The sequence below is a fragment of the Miscanthus floridulus genome, chromosome 5, assembly GCF_019320115.1.
Source record: "Miscanthus floridulus cultivar M001 chromosome 5, ASM1932011v1, whole genome shotgun sequence".
Taxonomy (NCBI): domain Eukaryota; kingdom Viridiplantae; phylum Streptophyta; class Magnoliopsida; order Poales; family Poaceae; genus Miscanthus; species Miscanthus floridulus.
Window position 1 is genome coordinate 129,715,575 of NC_089584.1, and position 19,843 is coordinate 129,735,417.

Below are 19,843 nucleotides of genomic sequence, written 5' to 3' on the forward strand. Positions count from 1 at the left end.
TAATATCTCCCATATACTCATTGGTTTGATATTTTTAATATAAAAATATTATTGCTAAGAAAATTATCTATTATTTTTTATGCGATTACTCTTCGTTGTCCTTTCTTTGTAGAAGTGATGACTGACTAAAAATGTTTCAAACATCACGTTTAAATTAATTTTCCAATAGTATCACACAAGTTCAAACTTGAATTGCTGTAATATTACATGAGCATAATCTTGCTAAATTAATACTAAGCCACCAGCCATAACATTTGCCCTCAGATCCTCTCTTACCTCTGCTAAGTAGTAACCCTATTTCAAAGGATTTCAAAAGGCGCCACAAAAAGGCAACCAAAGCGAGGAGCCCTCCTGCCCGCAAGACGACCCAAGCCCCGCAAGCCGCTTGGCCGTGGAGCCAGAGCGCGGCAAAACCACGCTAAAATCTCGCCCAAATCACCCCCTGCCCCAGCCATGGCGACCTCCTTCGGTTTTCGGCGGCTCCGCGGCCGCGGGCTCCACGGCCTCCTCCCCCTCCCCTCTCTCCTCCCACCCCATCCGCCTTCTCCTTCTCCAGCCGGCGGCTGCCTCCTCCCCTGCCCCCACCTTCGGCTCCTCCCTCTTTTCATCATCCTCCGCCGCCGCTTCCTCTGCCCCCACTTTCGGGTCCTCCCTGTTCGGGGCCTCGTCCGCCGCCGCGCCCGCCTCCTCCCCCACTTTCGGCTTTGGATCCACCCCCTTCTCGTTCGGTCAGTCCACGGCGGCCGCCTCATCGTCTGCGTCCTCGCCATCCCTCTTCGGCCAACGCCCGCATCCTCCGCCGGAACAACACCTAGCTTATTCGTCGCTGCTACCTCCGCCACAAGCAGCCCTGGCCTCTTCGGTGCCGCCTCCGCTGCCGCAAGCAGCCCCGGCCTCTTCGGTGCGTCCGCCACCGGCTCTGCAGCGACCTCCTCGGGTCTGTTCGGTGGTACCGCCTCCGCGGCGACCACCCCGGGCCTATTCGGCGGGACTTCCTCCGCAGCGACCACACCGAGCCCATTCGGGCCACCTCCTCCGCGTCGGCGACATCTAGTCGTTTCGTCGCCGCCTCTTCTGCTGCGTCCACCCCAAGCCTCTTCTCTGGAGCCGCCAGGGCTTTAACTTTGGCCGTCGTCGTCCGGTTCCACCACTACCACGGCCCGCCGCCCCGGCACCATCATTCGGCTTCTCGTTCAACTCGGGGGCGGCCGCGTCAAGCACTGCCTCCACCGCGACATCAGCACCGGCTTTAGGGTTTGGCGGCTCCACTGGCTCGTCACTGTTCGGATCCACCACCTCCGCGCCCCTCTTCAGCACCACCACCGCCTCTTCTCCAGCGCCTGCTGCGACCACCACGCCATCCTTTGGGGTTCTCTTCCTCGCCAGCAAAACCGCTTCCGCCCATCGTTTTGGCTTTACACCGTCAGTCAGGGAAGCCCGACTACGGGAACACGGCTCCTTCCTTGTTCTCATCTGCTTCCTCGAGCCCTGCCTTCACTTTCGCCAAGAGCACATCCACCACCACAGTAACCACACCGGCGTCCTCGCCCTCCACTGGCTTGTCCTTGGCCACTTTGCAGGCTGCACCTGCTCCCTCATTGTTCTCTAATACCAGTGCAGCAGGTAGCTCGTCCGCCACTACGCCTGAATTCTCGTTTGGTTCATCTTCGGCAGCTTCTACACAAACACAACTTTAGCTTCCGTTGTCTGCAACTGGTGCCTCCACTGTGCCATCAGCTGCTGCAGCTTCGCAACATCTGGGTCATTGTTCCCAACGCTGCTTCTACCATAGTTTCAGTTTTTTGCAGTGGCGCCATCATCGTCATCAGCAGCGGCAGCTACTGCCACTACCACCACTGTCCAAGTGCATCTACATCTGCAGGCATGACAACCACGGCTCCTTTGACTGGAACAACGGGGTTTCCAAATTTTTAATCTTCAAACAACTACACACAGCTTCTGGATGGTGTATAACCATGTTTTTCAACACTACACCATCTTCTGGATGAATAACCATGTAAGCTCACACTGGCATTTGGTGAGCTTACATGGTTATTCATCCAGAAGCTGGTGTAGTTGTTTGAATAAACATGGTTATACACCATCCAGAAGCTGGTGTAGTTGTTTGAAGATTAAAATTTGGAAACCCTGTTGTTCCAGTCAAAGGAGCCGTGGTTGTCATGCCTGCAGATGTAGATGCACTTGTGACAGTGGTGGTAGTGGCAGTAGCTGCCGCTGCTGATGACGATGATGGCGCCACTACAAAACTGAAACTACTGGTAGAAGCAGTTGGGAACAATGACCCAGATGTTGCAGAAGCTGCAGCAGCTGATGGCACAGTGGAGGCACCAGTTGCAGACACGGAAGCTAAAGTTGGTGTAGAAGCTGCCGAAGATGAACCAAACGAGAATCCAGGCGTAGTGGCGGACGAGCTACCTGCTGCACTGGTATTAGAGAACAATGAGGGAGCAGGTGCAGCCTGCAAAGTGGCCAAGGACAAGCCAGTGGAGGGCGAGGACGCCGGTGTGGTTACTGTGGTGGTGGATGTGCTCTTGGCGAAAGCGAAGGCAGGGCTCGAGGAAGCAGATGAGAACAAGGAAGGAGCCGTGTTCCCCGTAGTCGGGCTTCCTGCTGACGGTGTAAAGCCAAACGATGGGGCGGAAGCGGTTTTTGCTGGCGAGGAAGAGAACCCAAAGGATGGCGTGGTGGTCGCAGCAGGCGCTGGAGAAGAGGCGGTGGTGGTGCTGAAGAGGGGCGCGGAGGTGGTGGATCCGAACAGTGACGAGCCAGTGGAGCCGCCAAACCCTAAAGCCGGTGCTGATGTCGCGGTGGAGGCAGTGCTTGACGCGGCCGCCCCCGAGTTGAACGAGAAGCCGAATGATGGTGCCGGGGCGGCGGCCGTGGTAGTGGTGGAACCGGACGACGACGAGCCAAAGTTAAAGCCCGTGGCGGCTCCAGAGAAGAGGCTTGGGGTGGACGCAGCAGAAGAGGCGGCGCCGAACAGACTAGATGTCGCCGACGCGGAGGAGGTGGCCCCGAATGGGCTCGGTGTGGTCGCTGCGGAGGAAGTCCCGCCGAATAGGCCCGGGGTGGTCGCCGCGGAGGCGGTACCACCGAACAGACCCGAGGAGGTCGCTGCAGAGCCGGTGGCGGACGCACCGAAGAGGCCGGGGCTGCTTGCGGCAGCGGAGGCGGCACCGAAGAGGCCAGGGCTGCTTGTGGCGGAGGTAGCAGCGACGAATAAGCTAGGTGTTGTTCCGGCGGAGGATGCGGGCGTTGCGCCGAAGAGGGATGGCGAGGACGCAGACGATGAGGCGGCCGCCGTGGACTGACCGAACGAGAAGGGGGTGGATCCAAAGCCGAAAGTGGGGGAGGAGGCGGGCGCGGCGGCGGACGAGGCCCCGAACAGGGAGGACCCGAAAGTGGGGGCAGAGGAAGCGGCGGCGGAGGATGATGAAAAGAGGGAGGAGCCGAAGGTGGGGGCAGGGGAGGAGGCAGCCGCCGGCTGGGAGAAGGAGAAGGCGGATGGGGTGGAGGAGAAGGGGGAGGGGGAGGAGGCCGTGGAGCCCGCGGCCGCGGAGCCGCCGAAACCGAAGGAGGTCGCCATGGCTGGGGCAGGGGGTGATTTGGGCGAGATTTTAGCGTGGTTTTGCCGCCGCTGGCTCCACGGCCAAGCGGCTTGCGGGGCTTGGGTCGTCTTGCAGGGCAGGAGGGCTCCTCGCTTTGGTTGCCTTTTTGTGGCGCCTTTTGAAATCCTTTGAAATAGGGTTACTACTTAGCAGAGGTAAGAGAGGATCTGAGGGCAAATGTTATGGCTGGTGGCTTAGTATTAATTTAGCAAGATTATGCTCATGTAATATTACAGCAATTCAAGTTTGAACTTGTGTGATACTATTGGAAAATTAATTTAAACGTGATGTTTGAAACATTTTTAGTCAGTCATCACTTCTACAAAGAAAGGACAACGAAGAGTAATCGCATAAAAAATAATAGACTAATTTTCTTAGCAATAATATTTTTATATTAAAAATATCAAACCAATGAGATATATGGGAGATATTACCTCTTTATGGATTTGTGGGGAGAATTTTGTACATGCACCTAATAGCAAACCAATTAGAATTTTGTAACGGGTATAAGCGTTGAGTACCTTACAAAATTATGCTATCAAAGTAGTGGGTAACTGTTGATTACCTTACGAAATCCAATAAATTCTACCCAATAGGCTTTTGTGGGGAAGGTGAGGTCTGATGTGTTGGGTATTCTCACGTGTGGATAGTTGTTGTACTCGTACCTCATTCAATCCACTCACATCCCTATGGTGTGGTGAATAAGACTAGCTACAACGTTACCGGTGCTGAAAAAACATCTCGGTATGCCACCTCATATCGATGCCCCAAACCATATATGGCCACAGTGTCAACATCAATGCTTTACTGTAGGTGGGACCCAAAGTTTCAAAACCATCTCCTTCCTTTCGAAGTTCTTCGCGCACTTGACCTTTCCCTTGCCGTCAACACCGACGCCCTAGTAAAATCCGCCCAAATTGATCTCCATCCACAAATCAAGGCCCTCCTCCAAATCTTGAATACATACTACTCCTAGGTGGATCTGCTCGAAATCGACCCCGGGAATGACCACTTCGCACATGCATAGAAGGATAAACATCGGAGACTTCTTCTCCTCTACACCACACCGCGGGGGTCATGGTCACCCTCGCTATGCCGAGCCACGGAGCCCACCGTCATCCGCGCCTATATGCCGTGACACGGGGCTGCCGTCGCGCCACGCCTATAGACTATGCACCTACTCCGAGCCACGGAGGCCGCCGCCGCCGCGCCTATGCACCGTGTTGTGGGGCTACCGTCACGGTGCGCGTGTATGCATGAAAGCTCTAGTTTGGTTTTGGTGAATTGATGAAACCCTAAGTGTTAATCTAATTTATCAAGTGATCATGAGATAGGTAGCACATTCCAAGTGATGAAGTAAATGAAGATCATAGCATAATGATGATGATACCATGGTGATGATCAAGTGCTTGGACTTGAAAAGAAGAAAGAGAAAAATAAAAAACTCAAGGCAAAGGTATAAACCATAGGAGCTATTTTGTTTTGGTGATCAAGACACTTAGAGAGTGTGATCACATTTAGGTTTGATAGCCGTACTATTAAGAGGGATGAAACTCATATTGAAATGCGGTTATCAAAGTGCCACTAGATGCTTAAACTCATTGCATGTGCATTTAGGATCTAGTGGAATGCTAACACCCTTGAAATGTTTGTGAAAATATGCTAACACATATGCACAAGGTGATACACTTGGTGGTTGGCACATTTGAGCAAGGGTAAAGAAGTTAGAGGTGAAAAGGAGTTAGTCTCGCTGGTCACAAGGTGACCGGATGCTGGTCCTAGAGGAACCGGCGTGTCCGGTCAATTGTTACAACGAAGATGCTGGCGTTGACCAAACGACCGGACGCTGGGTCGCTCAGCGATCGGACGCTGATGAGGTGTGTCCGGTCCTGTTGTCGGGCAGTGCTCAGAGGCTAGGGTCTTTGACCGGACGATGGAAGGGTCCGGTCGTGCTTGACCGGACACATCCGGTGGGCGAAAAGCGTTTCTGGAACCTTACTGGAAACTACCGGACGCTGGAGGATCAGCGTCCGGTCAGTTATAGCGCAGCGTCCGGTCAACTCAAGTGACCGTTGAAGTCAGGACACGTGGCTGTCGTCGGGCGACCGGAGCGTCCGGTCTGCCCGTGTTGTGCCTAGTGAAGGGGTACACCAGCTCTATTTCGTGGGGGCTTCTATTTAAGCCCCATGGCCAGTTGAAGCTCATACCTTTGGCAATTTTTATTGACATAGCAACCTTGTGAGCTTAGCCAAAGCCCTTCCACTCATCTTCATTATTAATTCATCATCTTTGTGAGATTGGGAGTGAATCCAAGTGCATTGCTTGAGTGATTGCATCTAGAGGCACTTAGTGTTCGTGTTTCGCTGCGGATTTCGCTTGTTACTCTTGGTGGTTGCCGCCACCTAGATGGCTTGGAGCAGCGAGGATTGTCGAGCGGAGGTTGGTGATTATCTCCGGCTCCGATCGTGGTGATTGTGAGGGGTTCTTGACCTTTCCTCGGCGGAGAGCCAAAAGGTACTTTAGTGGATTGCTCGTGGCTTGTGTGATCCTCATCTTATGTTGGTTGTGCAACACCCTATTGAGGGTTTGGCGTGTGAAGCCAATTAGCGCATGAACCTCCAAGTGAGTGAATCGCCACAACGAGGACTAGCTTGTCGGCAAGCAAATGAACCTCGGTAAAAATCATTATGTTCATCATTGATTCCGAGGTGATTGGTCTTCATTATTATTCATCCTTGTGATTGATTGGTTCCTTCATCTATACGGCGGTATAACCTTCTTGATCACTCTCATTACATTATCGTAAACTAGTTATCAAGCTCTTTAGTATAACTAGTTGTGAGCGCTTGATCGCTTGGTTGGTGTGGCTCTTTAGTTAGCCTTTGAGAGCACCCTAACATAGAGTAGTACCATAGCTATTGTGTGAATAGATACTATCTAAACTAGAATTGTGGTAGGTGACTTGCATTTTGAGTAGGCTAGCGCAGCACTTGCTTCGCCTCATAATTATCTAACTACTTTTATTAAGTGTTGTTATAGAAATTTTATTAGGCTATTCGCCCCCTCTAGCCATTAGGACCTTTCAACGTAGCCGTGGAGACCATTGTCGCCTATATGCAGGGCTTGCCTAGCTCTCGATGACGCAGTACGGCTGAATGATGTTGGTGGATAGGTGAAGAAGGTGAGTGCTCAGTGCTCATTGCTCAGCGTGCGGAGGACAAACGGTCGGTTGAAAAAATTTTTTACTCTTTCAGCACTGGGAAAGGAACATGCCTCAGGTAGACAAAAATTGAACTCGGTATTAATAGCCACAATGATCGGCACTGATGCTCCAACGCTCTCTCTCCTCTTTCAGCATCGCAAATCCCAACGTTGTGGGTAGTCTAAGCGCTAGGTCATGATGAAATGTGGGGCCAAGGCGTAAATTAGTGCACTATCTTGTGTCCATGTAGGATTGCCCGTTAGCAAACAAATTCAACTCAGCTTTCAAATTGAAAGAGACGCTCCCGGGTCGTCCGGACAGCTCGTGAGGACTATCCGCTAGTCCAAAAAAATCCAATTTCAGCAGTGCATACATACGTATAGCTTTACAAATATGAGTTTCTATGATGCAAATCCTCGTGGTAATCATAATCAAGAAGTAGGTGCACACGAGTTATAACACGTTGCATGTGAAAGGATATAACCAGAGGCGAAACCAACAAAAAGCTCCACCGAGGTCTTCAACGTTGTAGTCTCGGATTTTTTTTATGTTTATACACAGTGCTATAGTGATTTCTCGCTGATTTTGACAAAAACCATAGGGGTCAGCTAACTCCAATAAAGAGGCGTAGCTCTGCCCTTGGGTATAACAATGAGATAACAATAGGTTCTTAGAGCATCTTCGAGAGACTCTATATATTATTTTTAAATGTTAGGAATAGAGATTTTGATGAAAAACTACCCTCTAACAGCTTTTCTAAATGGTTATCAAATATAGCCATCTTCTATTCTGAATTTTTCGTCAGCCAAATATAGAAGACGAGAATGACTCTCTAGAGTACGCATGAGATAGAAAAAAAATGTTAGAGAGTGAAAAGACATAGAAAACGATTTTTATTCAAATGACTCTTCAAATGAAGATTTATAAAATGAGATTTAGAAAGACTCATGAAGATGTTGTTGGGTGAACAAAAGGGGTTGTGGTCGTGGTAGGGCAGATCAAAATAATTCCGTACCTGAGCAACGTGGGCACGTTTATAAATCATTATGAATCGAGCATTTGGATTGAGTTTGAAATAAGATATAGACTATTAGAATACCTGGTAATGGAAGATTAAGCTATTAATTTCGAGGAAAAAATTAAACCATCATCAACGACTAGTGACGAGTAATATATTATAATACTAGATATATGCCCGTACGTTGCACGGTGCTATAAATTTTTGCCCACATTTTTTGAACAATTTTTGCCCACATCAGGACAGTTTTGATCTTTTTAGATAGAAGATAAAAAAAATAATGAACTACTTTGCATTGAGAAGGATAAACTATTTTCAAATTTATTTAGGTTTTGTCTATCTTTTTTTCTCCCTCTATCCCAAAATAAGTTTGTCCTAAGTTAAACTATTTCAAGTTTGACTAAACTCATACAAAAAAAAGTACTAATCTTTATGTTACTAAATAAGTACTATTAGATTAATTATGGAATAAAATTTTATTTTCTACCTATTCGGTGTCATAAATATTAATGCTTCCTAATGAGCTTATCCGATCCGCATGCCCATCTTCCTCATGCTGGCATATTTTTTGTTTGAACATGTGTTTTTTAAGAGACGGGTGAGCGCGGCACAAGGCGAGGGACAAGGAGGGCGCAGACGATAACCCTTTCTATTTTTTAATGTATATAAAGATGTGTCAATTGTAGAAGTCGGATACAGTAACCTCATAGATCAGATATCCAGCACAACAGAGAAAAATTAAGATATGTTAATAAATAAAGTCTTGCTGAATGTATAAATCGACAAAGATCATGACATAAAAAAATGACAAGTTTGGTTATTCATGCAACAATGGCCCCGTTCGCTTCGCTGAAAAAACAAACCGAAACACTGTTCTGACTGATTTGTTATAAGAGAAAAACATTGTTTCAGCTAAAAAATTAAGTTGAAAAGTACGGATTATAAGACAAATGAATAGGACTAATAGTTACCAGGTTCCTCACACACTAGCACTCTACAGCGAACACTGTCAATCTTGGGGCGTCACGTGGACATATGTAACGTCACCTCGCGTGCTTCTCCGAGGCGTCGTCCCTCTGGATTTCGCTGGGCTGGAGATCCGTTCGTCCAACTTGAGTCGATTTTTGCTCGTTCCCTTTAGCGTAGCTTTTACTGATTTTTTAACGAGCTTTCGTCGAGTTTGAGGGGGCGATGTGTGGGGGTATGCCCATGGGCTGCACCCCCAGGGATGACCCGGCCCACAAGGTTAAGGCATGCACAGCGCTGCTCGGTGTGTACCGCAATATATTGTATAGTACCAAATAGGCTACTTTATTTGTAACTCTACCTCCTCCAGACTATATAAGGAGAGGTAAGGGTCCCCTAGCAGATATGATCTATCAGATCGGATCTACATATAGATCAATACAATACACCAAAGACACATGACGTAGGGTATTACGTCGATCAGACGGCCCGAACCTGTCTAAATCGCTATCTCTGCGTCTTGTGTCACTATCCGGTTCCTGATTACGTGCACCCCCACCGATAAATCTACCATCGCGGGATACCCCTCGGTGGACTGCCGAGCATATTCTGTCGACAGTTGGCGCGCCAGGTAGGGGTGTGCGCTTGATCCATAGCGAGCCAGATGGACCTCAAATCAACAACGCATTCTCGTCATCAATCTCGTAGAGATCCATGCCGGTCGACGACAACGATTCATCGCTGCTACACCAGCACTCGCTACAGCAGATCCGATCTCGGAACCACCTCCGAGGTTGCCTTCATCAACAACTCACCGCCCGCCAGGTGTTCGTCGTCAACGCCGACCAGATAACGCCATACGCCGCCGACCAGACGCTCCGTCCAAAGCTAAGTCACGCTTTAATATTTTCCTAAATATTCTCCAATCTCCGTATATCGTCATGATGTTTCTCCGAACTGTTTTCTCCATGTTTGCTCTCCAAACGATTTTCCAAATCCCTGAACAGTCTTGTTGATGCTCGGACGCCTCCAGAGACGGTCCTGTCTCCGGCTCCTCCCTACACGTGCTACGGGCTCCGTGCTCTGTGTTATGGGTGGTCGGCAGCGACTCCTTGGTCACGCCTGTTCCTCCTACACGTGCACGGGCTCCGCGCTCGATGTTATGGACTATGGGCTAGCTAGGGCTGGAGACTCAGCTACACACTAACTGTTCGGGTGGTTTATATTAAACATAAATAAATTTTCGCTCCAACTGATCGCCGAGCTACATACGCCGTTTCATCACCATTACTGATTTTTCTCCAGAGTTCATATATTTTTACATCATGTACTACCTGTTCTATATGTTTGTATTGCAGGATCATCGTCCAGGTGATCGGATCACCTGGTGTTCGGACTTCTCCACCGATCAACTGGTCAGACCGTTTGGTTCATGGACTCCGTTGCCGACCAGTTGATCGGACTATTCGCCGGTCGTTTCTACTCAATATTCACTTCGCCGCCGACCAGACGACCAGACCGTTCGTCGCTCGTGCTTCATCGCCAGCGACGCCGGTTACTCCTCGGCCCTCGGATTCTTCGTGCTCGAGGACTAAGTGGGCACACTTCACCGTACGGACGTTGTCAGCTACGTCGGTGCTCAGACCTCGCCGCCTACGCGGGGCACTCCTCGGTGCTCGGACCTCGCCGTCTACGCCAAGGACTCCTCGGTGCTCGGACATCGCCGCCTACGCCGGGGACTCCTCGGCGCTCGGACCTCGCCGCCTACGCCGGGGACTCCTCGCTCCTCGGTGCTCAGACATCACCAACGACGCCGGAGACTTCTCGCTCCTCGGTGCTCGGACATCGCCAGCGATGTCGGGGACTCCTCGCTCCTCGGTGCTCGGTCATCGCCAGCAACGCCGGGGACTCCTCGCTCCTCGGTGCTCGGACATCGCCAGCGACGCCGGGGACTCCTCGCTCCTCGGTGCTCGGTCATCGTCGCCTACGCCGAGGACTCCTCACTCCTCGGTGCTCGGTCATCGCCGCCTACGCCGGGGACTCCTCGTGCTCAGTCATCACCAGCGACGCCGGGGACTCTTCGCTCCTCGGTGCTCGGTCATCGCCGCCTATGCTGGGGACTCCTCGGTGCTCGGTCATCGCCAGCGACGCCAGAGACTCCTCGCTCCTTAGTGCTCGGTCATCGCCAGCGACGCCGGAGACTCCTCGCTCCTCGGCGCTCGAACATCGCCGCCTACGCCGGGGACTCCTCGCCCCTCGGTGCTCGGACATCGCCAGCGACGCCGGGGACCCCTCGCTCCTCGGTGCTCGGTCATCGCCAGCGACGCCGGGGACTCCTCGCTCCTCGGTGCTCGGTCATTGTCAGCGACGCCGTGGACTCCTCGGTGCTCGAATCTTGCTACGTCTCGTCGGTGTGCTATCAAGCTGCTCCATGCTGTTCGAATCAGGGTGCTGATCTTGGACAGCACGTCTGGGGTCTTGATACGCGCATGTCAGACGACGTCGGCAAGCTTTCAGGCTTCTTTGATCCTGCTACAAGATTCATTCTTCATCTTTCAGCAGGCTCGGGGACTAAGTGGGCACACTTCACCTTGCGGTGAATGTGCTTGTTCTCATCTCGAGGCTACGCCCGGGGACTGGTTGTCTGCTTGGCTGGTTTTCTACTTTCTGACCCTGGCATCACGTGACTACGTCACCTACTGTCAGGCTCGGGAACTAGCTGTGGGGGTATGGCACCCAAGACATGGGCTGCGCCCCCAAGGGTGGCCCAGCCCACAAGGTTAAGGTATGCACCGCAAGACATTATATAGTACCAAATATGATAATTTACTTGTAACATTACCTCCTCCAGAGTATATAAGGAGAGGTAGGGATCCCCTAGCGGATAGAATCTATCAGATTGGATCTACATACAGATCAATACAATACACCAAAGACACAGGACGTAGGGTATTACATCGATCAGACGGCCCGAACCTGTCTAAATCGCTGTCTCTGCGCCTTGTGTCACCATCCGGTTCCTGATCACGCGCACCCTCACCGATAAATCTACCATCACGGGATACCCCTCGGTGGACTGCCGAGCATATTCTGTCGACACGATGAGAACGAGATCAAGTTAGGACACGGGGATTGACCGATGTCCGAGAGGAGCGATACGGAGGGGCGATGGTTTTTTCTTTGGTATCAGGTTGACGATTACTTTAGAGTTTTTCATGCTTACTCGTATGAATACACGTATGAAAACATTATCAAAGGACTGAGCCGACAGATCTCGAGATTCACGAAGTCACCAATGATGTCTCGCTGTTGACAGAGACGTCGCCTAACACTAAAAGTATAGCCCCGTTAAATTCAGAAATAAATCTAAAAAAATATAAGCACATGTAACAAATCGAGGACTTAAAACCCGGATAGACATGTTCCACCTTTATCTTTGATCAGTTCGGTGTAGAGATATAATTTTATTTGTACCTGACGATATATTCAGCAATTTAAATTCTAAAATAACTCGATTTAAATAAATAAAATTCTACAAGGAAACTTGTCTCGGGTCAGATCTCTGAACGCTGATCGCTCAGTCGCAGCTTGCAACCAATCGCCCTCTCTCGGCTAGATTATAGGGTTAGATTATAACGCGGACAATAATCCAGGCGACCAGGCGTCCAAAACCAACTCCCTTAATTCGCGAAAAAAAAGGGAAGGTCAGTCGCCCACCCGATCCGATCCCCAAATTCTCCACAACCCCCATGGCGGCGAGCTTGTGGCGGGCGGTGATGGGCACCGGCGCGGCGTCCACGGACGCCACCGACTCCGCGGGCGGCGGCGTCGAGTTCTGGCGCGCCCCGGAGCGCGTGGGTTGGCTGACCAAGCAGGGCGAGTACATCAAGACGTGGCGGCGGCGGTGGTTCGTGCTCAAGCAGGGGCGGCTCTTCTGGTTCAAGGAGTCGACCGTCACGCGCGCCTCCGTGCCCCGCGGTGTCATCCCTGTCGCCTCCTGCCTCACCGTCAAGGGCGCCGAGGACGTGCTCAACCGACCCTACGCCTTCGAGCTCTCCACCCCGCGCGAGACCATGTACTTCATTGCTGACACCGAGAAGGAGAAGGAGGAGTGGATCAACTCCATCGGGCGCTCCATCGTCCAGAACTCCCTCTCCGTCACCGACGCCGAGGTCGTCGACTACGACAGCCGCCCTGGCGACAAATGATTGATTTGTGAGCAAAAGGACCCGTTACACCTGTAACTCTGCAGCGTCTCTATGCTACTTTAACTTTGCAGCGTTTCTATGCTACTTAGTTTCGCACTTGTTATTGTTGTTTTGTGGATATGATCTGTGCATTTGTATAATATTTTGGTCATTGGGGAATAAGTTCGGGATCATGTACAGCGTGCTATCTGATACAGCACCGCAGATCGGTTCTCTACATTCAAATTTGTGCACTGCCGTTTGATTTGTTTGGTCAATTGTTTATAGTATTTGGTTACACCTCTGGACGTGTGAACTTACAGCGATCCAACAAGAAAATTTTCATGCTGCTTTTAATTTGCACCTTTGAGTGTCATATTAGCTTAGATCCATGATATTACTTGATTGCCCCTGTTGTCTTTGAACCATACTTGAATTGTATCTCATTTAGTTGATGAATTCTTGGTTTGCCTATTCTAGCAACTATGTTTCCTTGGCCATGATGATCTCAGAGCAATTATCTGCTTATTCAGGAAAGACCTCTAAGATTCTGTTGCCTTCTGCGCGAGCATATGAAATGCACCGGGCATTGGCTTCCTATACTGAAGGTCTAGACTTCAGTGTTACTTGTGATCTCATATGCTCGATTTGTGTTTTGAAAGCCATGTTGATGAAAATGGATTAAACTGTTGTGGTTATCTGTTCATCAAAACAGCTAGAAACACCGATCTTATAGCTTATTTGCAGATGATTTGGTAAGTCAGCGGATTGTCTTCCTCATCTTTAGGTTGTATAATGTGCTAATGACCTCAGCCTTATTATGTCAAAGGTGGATGCTATCATGCTATAACCCAGTGATCAACAACCCACTCTAATTTGCATGGTTGTGCTTAATTCACATTTAACTTATGCATCAAATATGTTCGCAATGAATCTTGCAATTCTTGTCCGTAGTGACTTAGTGTATCAGTTATTATTATTATCTCTGTTTATTTTGTTCTGAAATGCTATTTATATTCTTATGTATGACTCAAGGATACCTTTTGCATTGCATGTCTGTAAGACTATTGTCTTACCTGTGACTGCAACATTGAATTCAAAGTGTCGAATATTAAGACACATTCATCCTCATATTTGCAACAGTTTAGAATGGGGACCAAAGATGATAATAGATACTCTCTCCAGGCCTCTAGTATGAGTAAAAATACTTTGTCATTTTGGGCATGGCATATAACCTTTGACCATTGTTTTGTACTCGAATATATTTACAATCTAATTAATATATGAAATTATATAAGTAAATATCAAGGAAGACCTGTATGTATGACTTATATTTCCAAGCTACATATTTTAAAAGGTTGTTGATAGTCAAAGTTTCACATATTTGACTGGGTATTGTCCAAAAGGCCAAGTATTTGTGACTGAAACGGAGTATTATTTGATATTAAAGCATGTAAAGAAAGTTGTCAGCAAACCAAATGGTCTGTATCCAGATGGAGAATGCAAAGATAAGTATAATAGCTAAGTCATTATCTAATTGCAAACTTCTGCTGAGTTAGACTAGTTAGACCGCTGAAGTATGGTGGCAATGACACCCAGGTTCGAAGTCTGGCACAATCTTCTTAAGAACAGAATCAGGACGATGTTTCTCCTGGTCAAGTTTTTAAGGCTATTATCAAATTTTGATGCTTGTATCATGTGAACCTATTAACATAGGTTTATAACTCTTATCCAGGCATACTTGTGGTTGCCCCTTTTGTGAATTCTGTCAAATATGTAAGTTTTTTCATTCCTTGTGGAGATTTGTGTCCTCCTGTATACCCAGGGTTTCTTCATACAATTTAAAATCCAGTGTTGTTTCTGCTGTATACCATGTTACAAGTTAGCTGCCACATGTATCCAACAATACATTTGCCTCCAGAATCTCAAGGTTTTTGGGCTGGTACTTATGTAGCTGTTGCTATGCTATCGCATGTCTTGCTTTATAATATTTGTCCCGAATCATATTGTCCTTATTGAAATTTAAGTCGTGAAGCTTGTGAGAAACATTTGGAAATCTGCTGTTGATGCTATCTTAATTCCTCAGAGTTGGCCGTTTTCCGTTTCAGATCCCTTCAACTTCCAAGTGAACTCAGTAAGCACCAACATCATGTCTTATCTTCCCTGGACTTGATCAGATAGTCTACCTCTTCTTCATTGTTTCGTCATGCATCATCCTAATATAAATCTTGGTTCGTCAGACTGGAGCCGCTCATGGATACAGCATGTGGCAGAGCTCACGTTCATTTGCTCTGGTTTCTTGTCCTCTGGTTCCATCCTGCCCGTATTGAAGTGCAAGCATGCCTAAGTATCCTTGTGTCCGCGCGCAGCGCGTGTGTTTGCGGAGCACAAGCGCTATCGCACGCACGGATGACATTTTGGATGGCTAAAACCACGTACGCCCATCGTTAAGCCATAATGCGTACCCAACATACAAGGATCATACATGATTCATTAAAGGCTTAAAGTCATAATGCGTAGGTAAAGTACAAGGATCATACAGGATTTAGAACGCCTCACGCTAACTCTTTGCTCGTCCTCGAATAAAAATAAACGTAATTATGAAACAAAACTTCAAGGAGTAGGTACGATGCTAGTATAAAAGTTACTCCAAGTTGAATTTTAAAGTGACTGCCATGTTGCCTTGAGCGATTGAAAAGTGGAATTGGTCTGATACCAAGTCATCACTATCCCTCTATAAAGCGTTCTTAGAGTTTTTATATATTTTGCAAGAGAAAACATAGCTTGTACTTCTCCTTAAATGGTACTCTGTCACTCTGGTGTTTGAATTCTCATCAAGGCATTGATGCTTTACCTTTCTTTCTACTTTTAATAGGTGTATGTAGAGCTTCAGGTAGGATAAGAATAATACATACTTGCATTGCATATATTGCTAAGTCAAATAATAGATCCATAGAGAAATATGTCATACCCCTAGATCAAGATCTGCATGTGTTTGGTATATGATAAGAACTTTGGTGATACTCGTTGTCATGTATGATCTCTCTACGATTATTATACCTAAGACATGCCTATCTTTTCTTTTTCTTCTTTCCTTCTAATGCATGGGCCTCTATGTGCTCATATATCTTTCTTTTTCTATGTATAGACTTTCATGTACCCATTATTTTTCCAATACTTTTTGCATAACTCATGTCTCTTTTACAAAACTATTGGAGAGAGATTATACTTTGAACTTAGAGTATTTAAATGTGGGAATGAAAGGCATGCTTTTGTATACTTTCAGTGCAGAAGCAGCAAGTGTATGTGGCGTGTACGCGATCTTGATCATGGGGCCATGAAAATTTTCTCCAGAGCTCAATACAAAAAACTAATTCAACTCGCTTTTGCAAGCTAGACTAAGATGCCCTATGGGACATGCAATTACCCAAAAGCCTAGGAACATTTCGGGGATACGAGCTAGGTGCAAATTGTAAGGGCCTGTTTGGAACGAAGGAATCCAAAACACAGGAATAGGAAAAAATGCAGGAATAATGTATGATAAAAAGTGAAAAACTACGGGATTTCAAAACACAGGAACATAAAATTTAGGCTATTTGGAATACAGGAATTTATAACATAGGAATTGTAACATGTTAGGCAAATATGAGTACTTAGAAAGTATTAAAAGCACCTAACCTCATGTGAACAAGAATCTACTTTGCGCTGGCTGCTGCTTCTCTCTGTAGGTCAGCGCTTTGTCTCGGACTTCACGATAGGAAGAGAAACCAAGAGATCAGAGTGGATCTTCTGATTCCTACGTTTTGAGATGGGAAGCAAACCTTTCCTTAGGAAAAGGAAGTTGTAATCCTCCATTCCAAACGGACGGTGACGTCAGCAAAACAAATGAATGCTATTCCTTTGAAGTTCCTACGAGAAACCTGCAATCCAAACAGGCCCTAATTGGGGAGACAACCCCTCGGCTCCCTTTATTTGAATACAGACAACACCATAACTAATGGAATAACTGAGAATAAAACCCTAATTCCTATCTTTCCTTGTGCATTGGCTTCTCTTAACTACTATGTTGCAAGCAAAGTTCTCTAGCTCTCTTGCATTGAAGAGAGTTTTGTGAGCAAAGTCCTCCGGCTCTCTTACATTGAAGAGGGTTTGTGGGCTTCATGATCCTAATCAGTGCTATATCAGTCTCTTTTGGAATGTTCTATTACACATTTATGCAACATATCATGTAGGCCATGTATGTTTCTATGTTTCTTTGTTCACAGGCTGAGAGTTTAATGAATAATTGCATCAATTTCGGGCATTTTTAGCTTGATGATATATTTTTTTTGTTGGGATGGTTTGTATGGTTAAAAAAGTAAACTAAGATATTTTTTTATTTTACTTATGTGTTCCAAGAATACAAGGATGATGCAATCTTGGAATTTTGATTTGACTTTTTTTTGGGGCTATTGCTTTTTTGCCCCTATTTTGAACCCCAATTGTGATTTTACCCTCATTTTCTTCCACTTTGTGTTTTTACCCCTGCTTTTCCAAAATGAAGGTTCAGTTTACCCCTACTCCGTGAAAAGCAGGTAACGGTGTTAAAAAAGTTGAAAGATGACAAGTTTGCCCTTCCGAATATTGCGTTTTTGCTCCTATTTCAAACCCTAATTGTGATTTTACCCCCCACTTTTCTTCCACTTTGTGTTTTTACCCCTACTTTTTCAAAACGAAGGCTCCGTTTACCCCAATTCTTAACTCAGTTATCTACATCCGGATCAAAGCAATTAAAAATTAACAAAAACCCCGTGAAAAGACAAACTTACCCCTTATCTCTCGGTCGTCTCTCTCAGGGTCGTCCCTCTCAACGCTAGCAGGCAGCGGGTGGCTGGGTGCGACGGCAGTGGCGGCGGAAGGGCAGCGTCAGGCTGTTGAGCGGGCGCAGCGAGCGGGCGTGTGCGACCAGGCGGAGGAAGCGGCGTGGGCGCACGCGACTTAGCCTGATGTGGGTGCACAGCTAGGCACGCGACTCTGCTTGGCGCGGGCGCGCACAGCCAGGCACGCGGCTCTACTTGGCGCGGGCGCGCGTGGCTTGGCCGGCGTCGCGAGCGCGCGGCTCATGAAAGCAGCCGAGCATGGAGCCGAAGACCCGCCTCTCTCTCTCAACTCTAGCGGATGGCTGGGTGCGACGCTCGTGGAAGGAAGCGTGAGTCCATGCTCCCTTCCACGAGCGTCGCACCCAGCCATCCGTTAGAGTTGAGAGAGAGAGGCGGGTCTTTGGCTCCATGGTCGGCTGCTTTCATGAGACGCGCGCTCACGACGCCGGCCAAGCCGCGCACGGCCGTGCCAAGCAGAGCCGCGTGCCTGGCTGCGCGCCCACGTCAGGCTAAGCCGCGCGCGCCCGCGCCGGTTCCTCCATCTGGCCGCACGCGCTCGCTCGACGGCCCGAGGCTGCCCTTCCATCGCCACCGCCGCCGCACCCAGCCGTCCGCTGTCTGCTAGCGTTGAGAGGGACGACCCTGAGAGAGATGACCGAGAGATAAGAGGTAAGTTTGTCTTTTCACAGGGCTTTTGTTAATTTTTAATTGTTTTGATTCGGATGTAGATAACTGAGTTAAGAATTGGGGTAAACGGAGCCTTCGTTTTAGAAAAATATGGGTAAAAACACAAAGTGAAAGAAAGTGGGGGTAAAATCACAATTGGGGTTTGAAATAGGGGCAAAAACGTAATATTCGGAAGGGCAAACTTGTCATCTTTTAACTTTTTTAACACCGTTACCTGCTGTTCACGGAGTAGGGGTAAACTGAATCTTCATTTTGGAAAAGCAGGGGTAAAAACACAAAGTGAAAGAAAATGGGGGTAAAATCACAACTGGAGTTCAAAATAGGGGCAAGAACGCAATAGCCTTTTTTTGCGAGACCCAGTTACAAACATAGATGTTTACATAAATGAGCGCACACTCACCCCTATAAATACACGCATGCACACCTTACCCCTATGTGCACCTTCGAAGAACTGAGTTGGACCATCACACCGTGATTAAAGGGTTAATAGGCATATGGCTTATAGATTATTTTGGTATGCATATTTCATTGCAAGTAACAATATTATATACGTCCATTACATATATTTTTTTATAAACATGTTCACGATGCGCGTGCATATGAGATAAATGCACTATTTAAAATATTTTTTTAATTAACCTAATTAATCTAATTTAATGATGTGAATGATTATGTATTTTTTTAATAAACTTTGTCAAAACTAGATTAGTTCGATTTAGAATAAAACTAGGATGACTTGTAGTTTAAAATGGAGGGAGTAGGTTTGTAGTGCGTATCAAATGAATATAATTATGATCCATTTTTTACTGTTTAGTGTCGATGATTTCTTTATTAGATTTTTAATATGTTTATGGATTTATGGATTTTACGATGCTTTCCTTTTCATTCTTGTAATCCTGATGCATTACCTTTAAATTACATCATAATATGTTGCCTTCTATATTGACTTAGCACCTATAAAGAAAGCAATTTTTAGGCGATAACATACTAGCAACTTCCATAGACACGTGCGCGAGCATGTCTACTAGTTATATAAAAATGATAACGGTTTTAGTACAAAATAGGTACAATTAACCGATTGCAAAATATATATTTTTTAGCAAACACAATTTAAAATATAAATTTTAATACTATTTACTATAGATTGATCAAAGTTAAGCTAATTTGACTTTTTATAAATTTTATGATAATTATGTTCTTATATAAACGGAGGGATCCGTTCTAATTTATATATTGTTTTGATATTTTTAGATACATATTTTATCATGTAATTAGACATATTGTATATTTACACA

The 19,843-nt window shown here is 47.1% G+C and overlaps 1 protein-coding gene and 1 pseudogene across 1 annotated transcript; both read left to right on the forward strand.

The window, feature by feature from the left end:
* The first annotated feature begins 453 nt into the window (after positions 1 to 453).
* On the forward strand, positions 454 to 3,332 carry LOC136455334 (nuclear pore complex protein NUP62-like; annotated as a pseudogene).
* Positions 3,333 to 12,432: 9,100 nt separating this feature from the next.
* LOC136453578 (pleckstrin homology domain-containing protein 1-like) lies at positions 12,433 to 13,185 on the forward strand. Its single transcript, XM_066454137.1, has one exon. The coding sequence runs from the start codon at positions 12,565 to 12,567 to the stop codon at positions 13,021 to 13,023; it is 459 nt and encodes a 152-aa protein (XP_066310234.1). The 5' UTR covers positions 12,433 to 12,564; the 3' UTR covers positions 13,024 to 13,185.
* Positions 13,186 to 19,843: the final 6,658 nt, after the last annotated feature.

Coding starts and splice junctions, on each gene's coding strand:
- LOC136453578 (XM_066454137.1), top strand. CDS start 12,565: ATGGCGGCGAGCTTGTGGCGGGCGGTGATGGGCACCGGCGCGGCGTCC.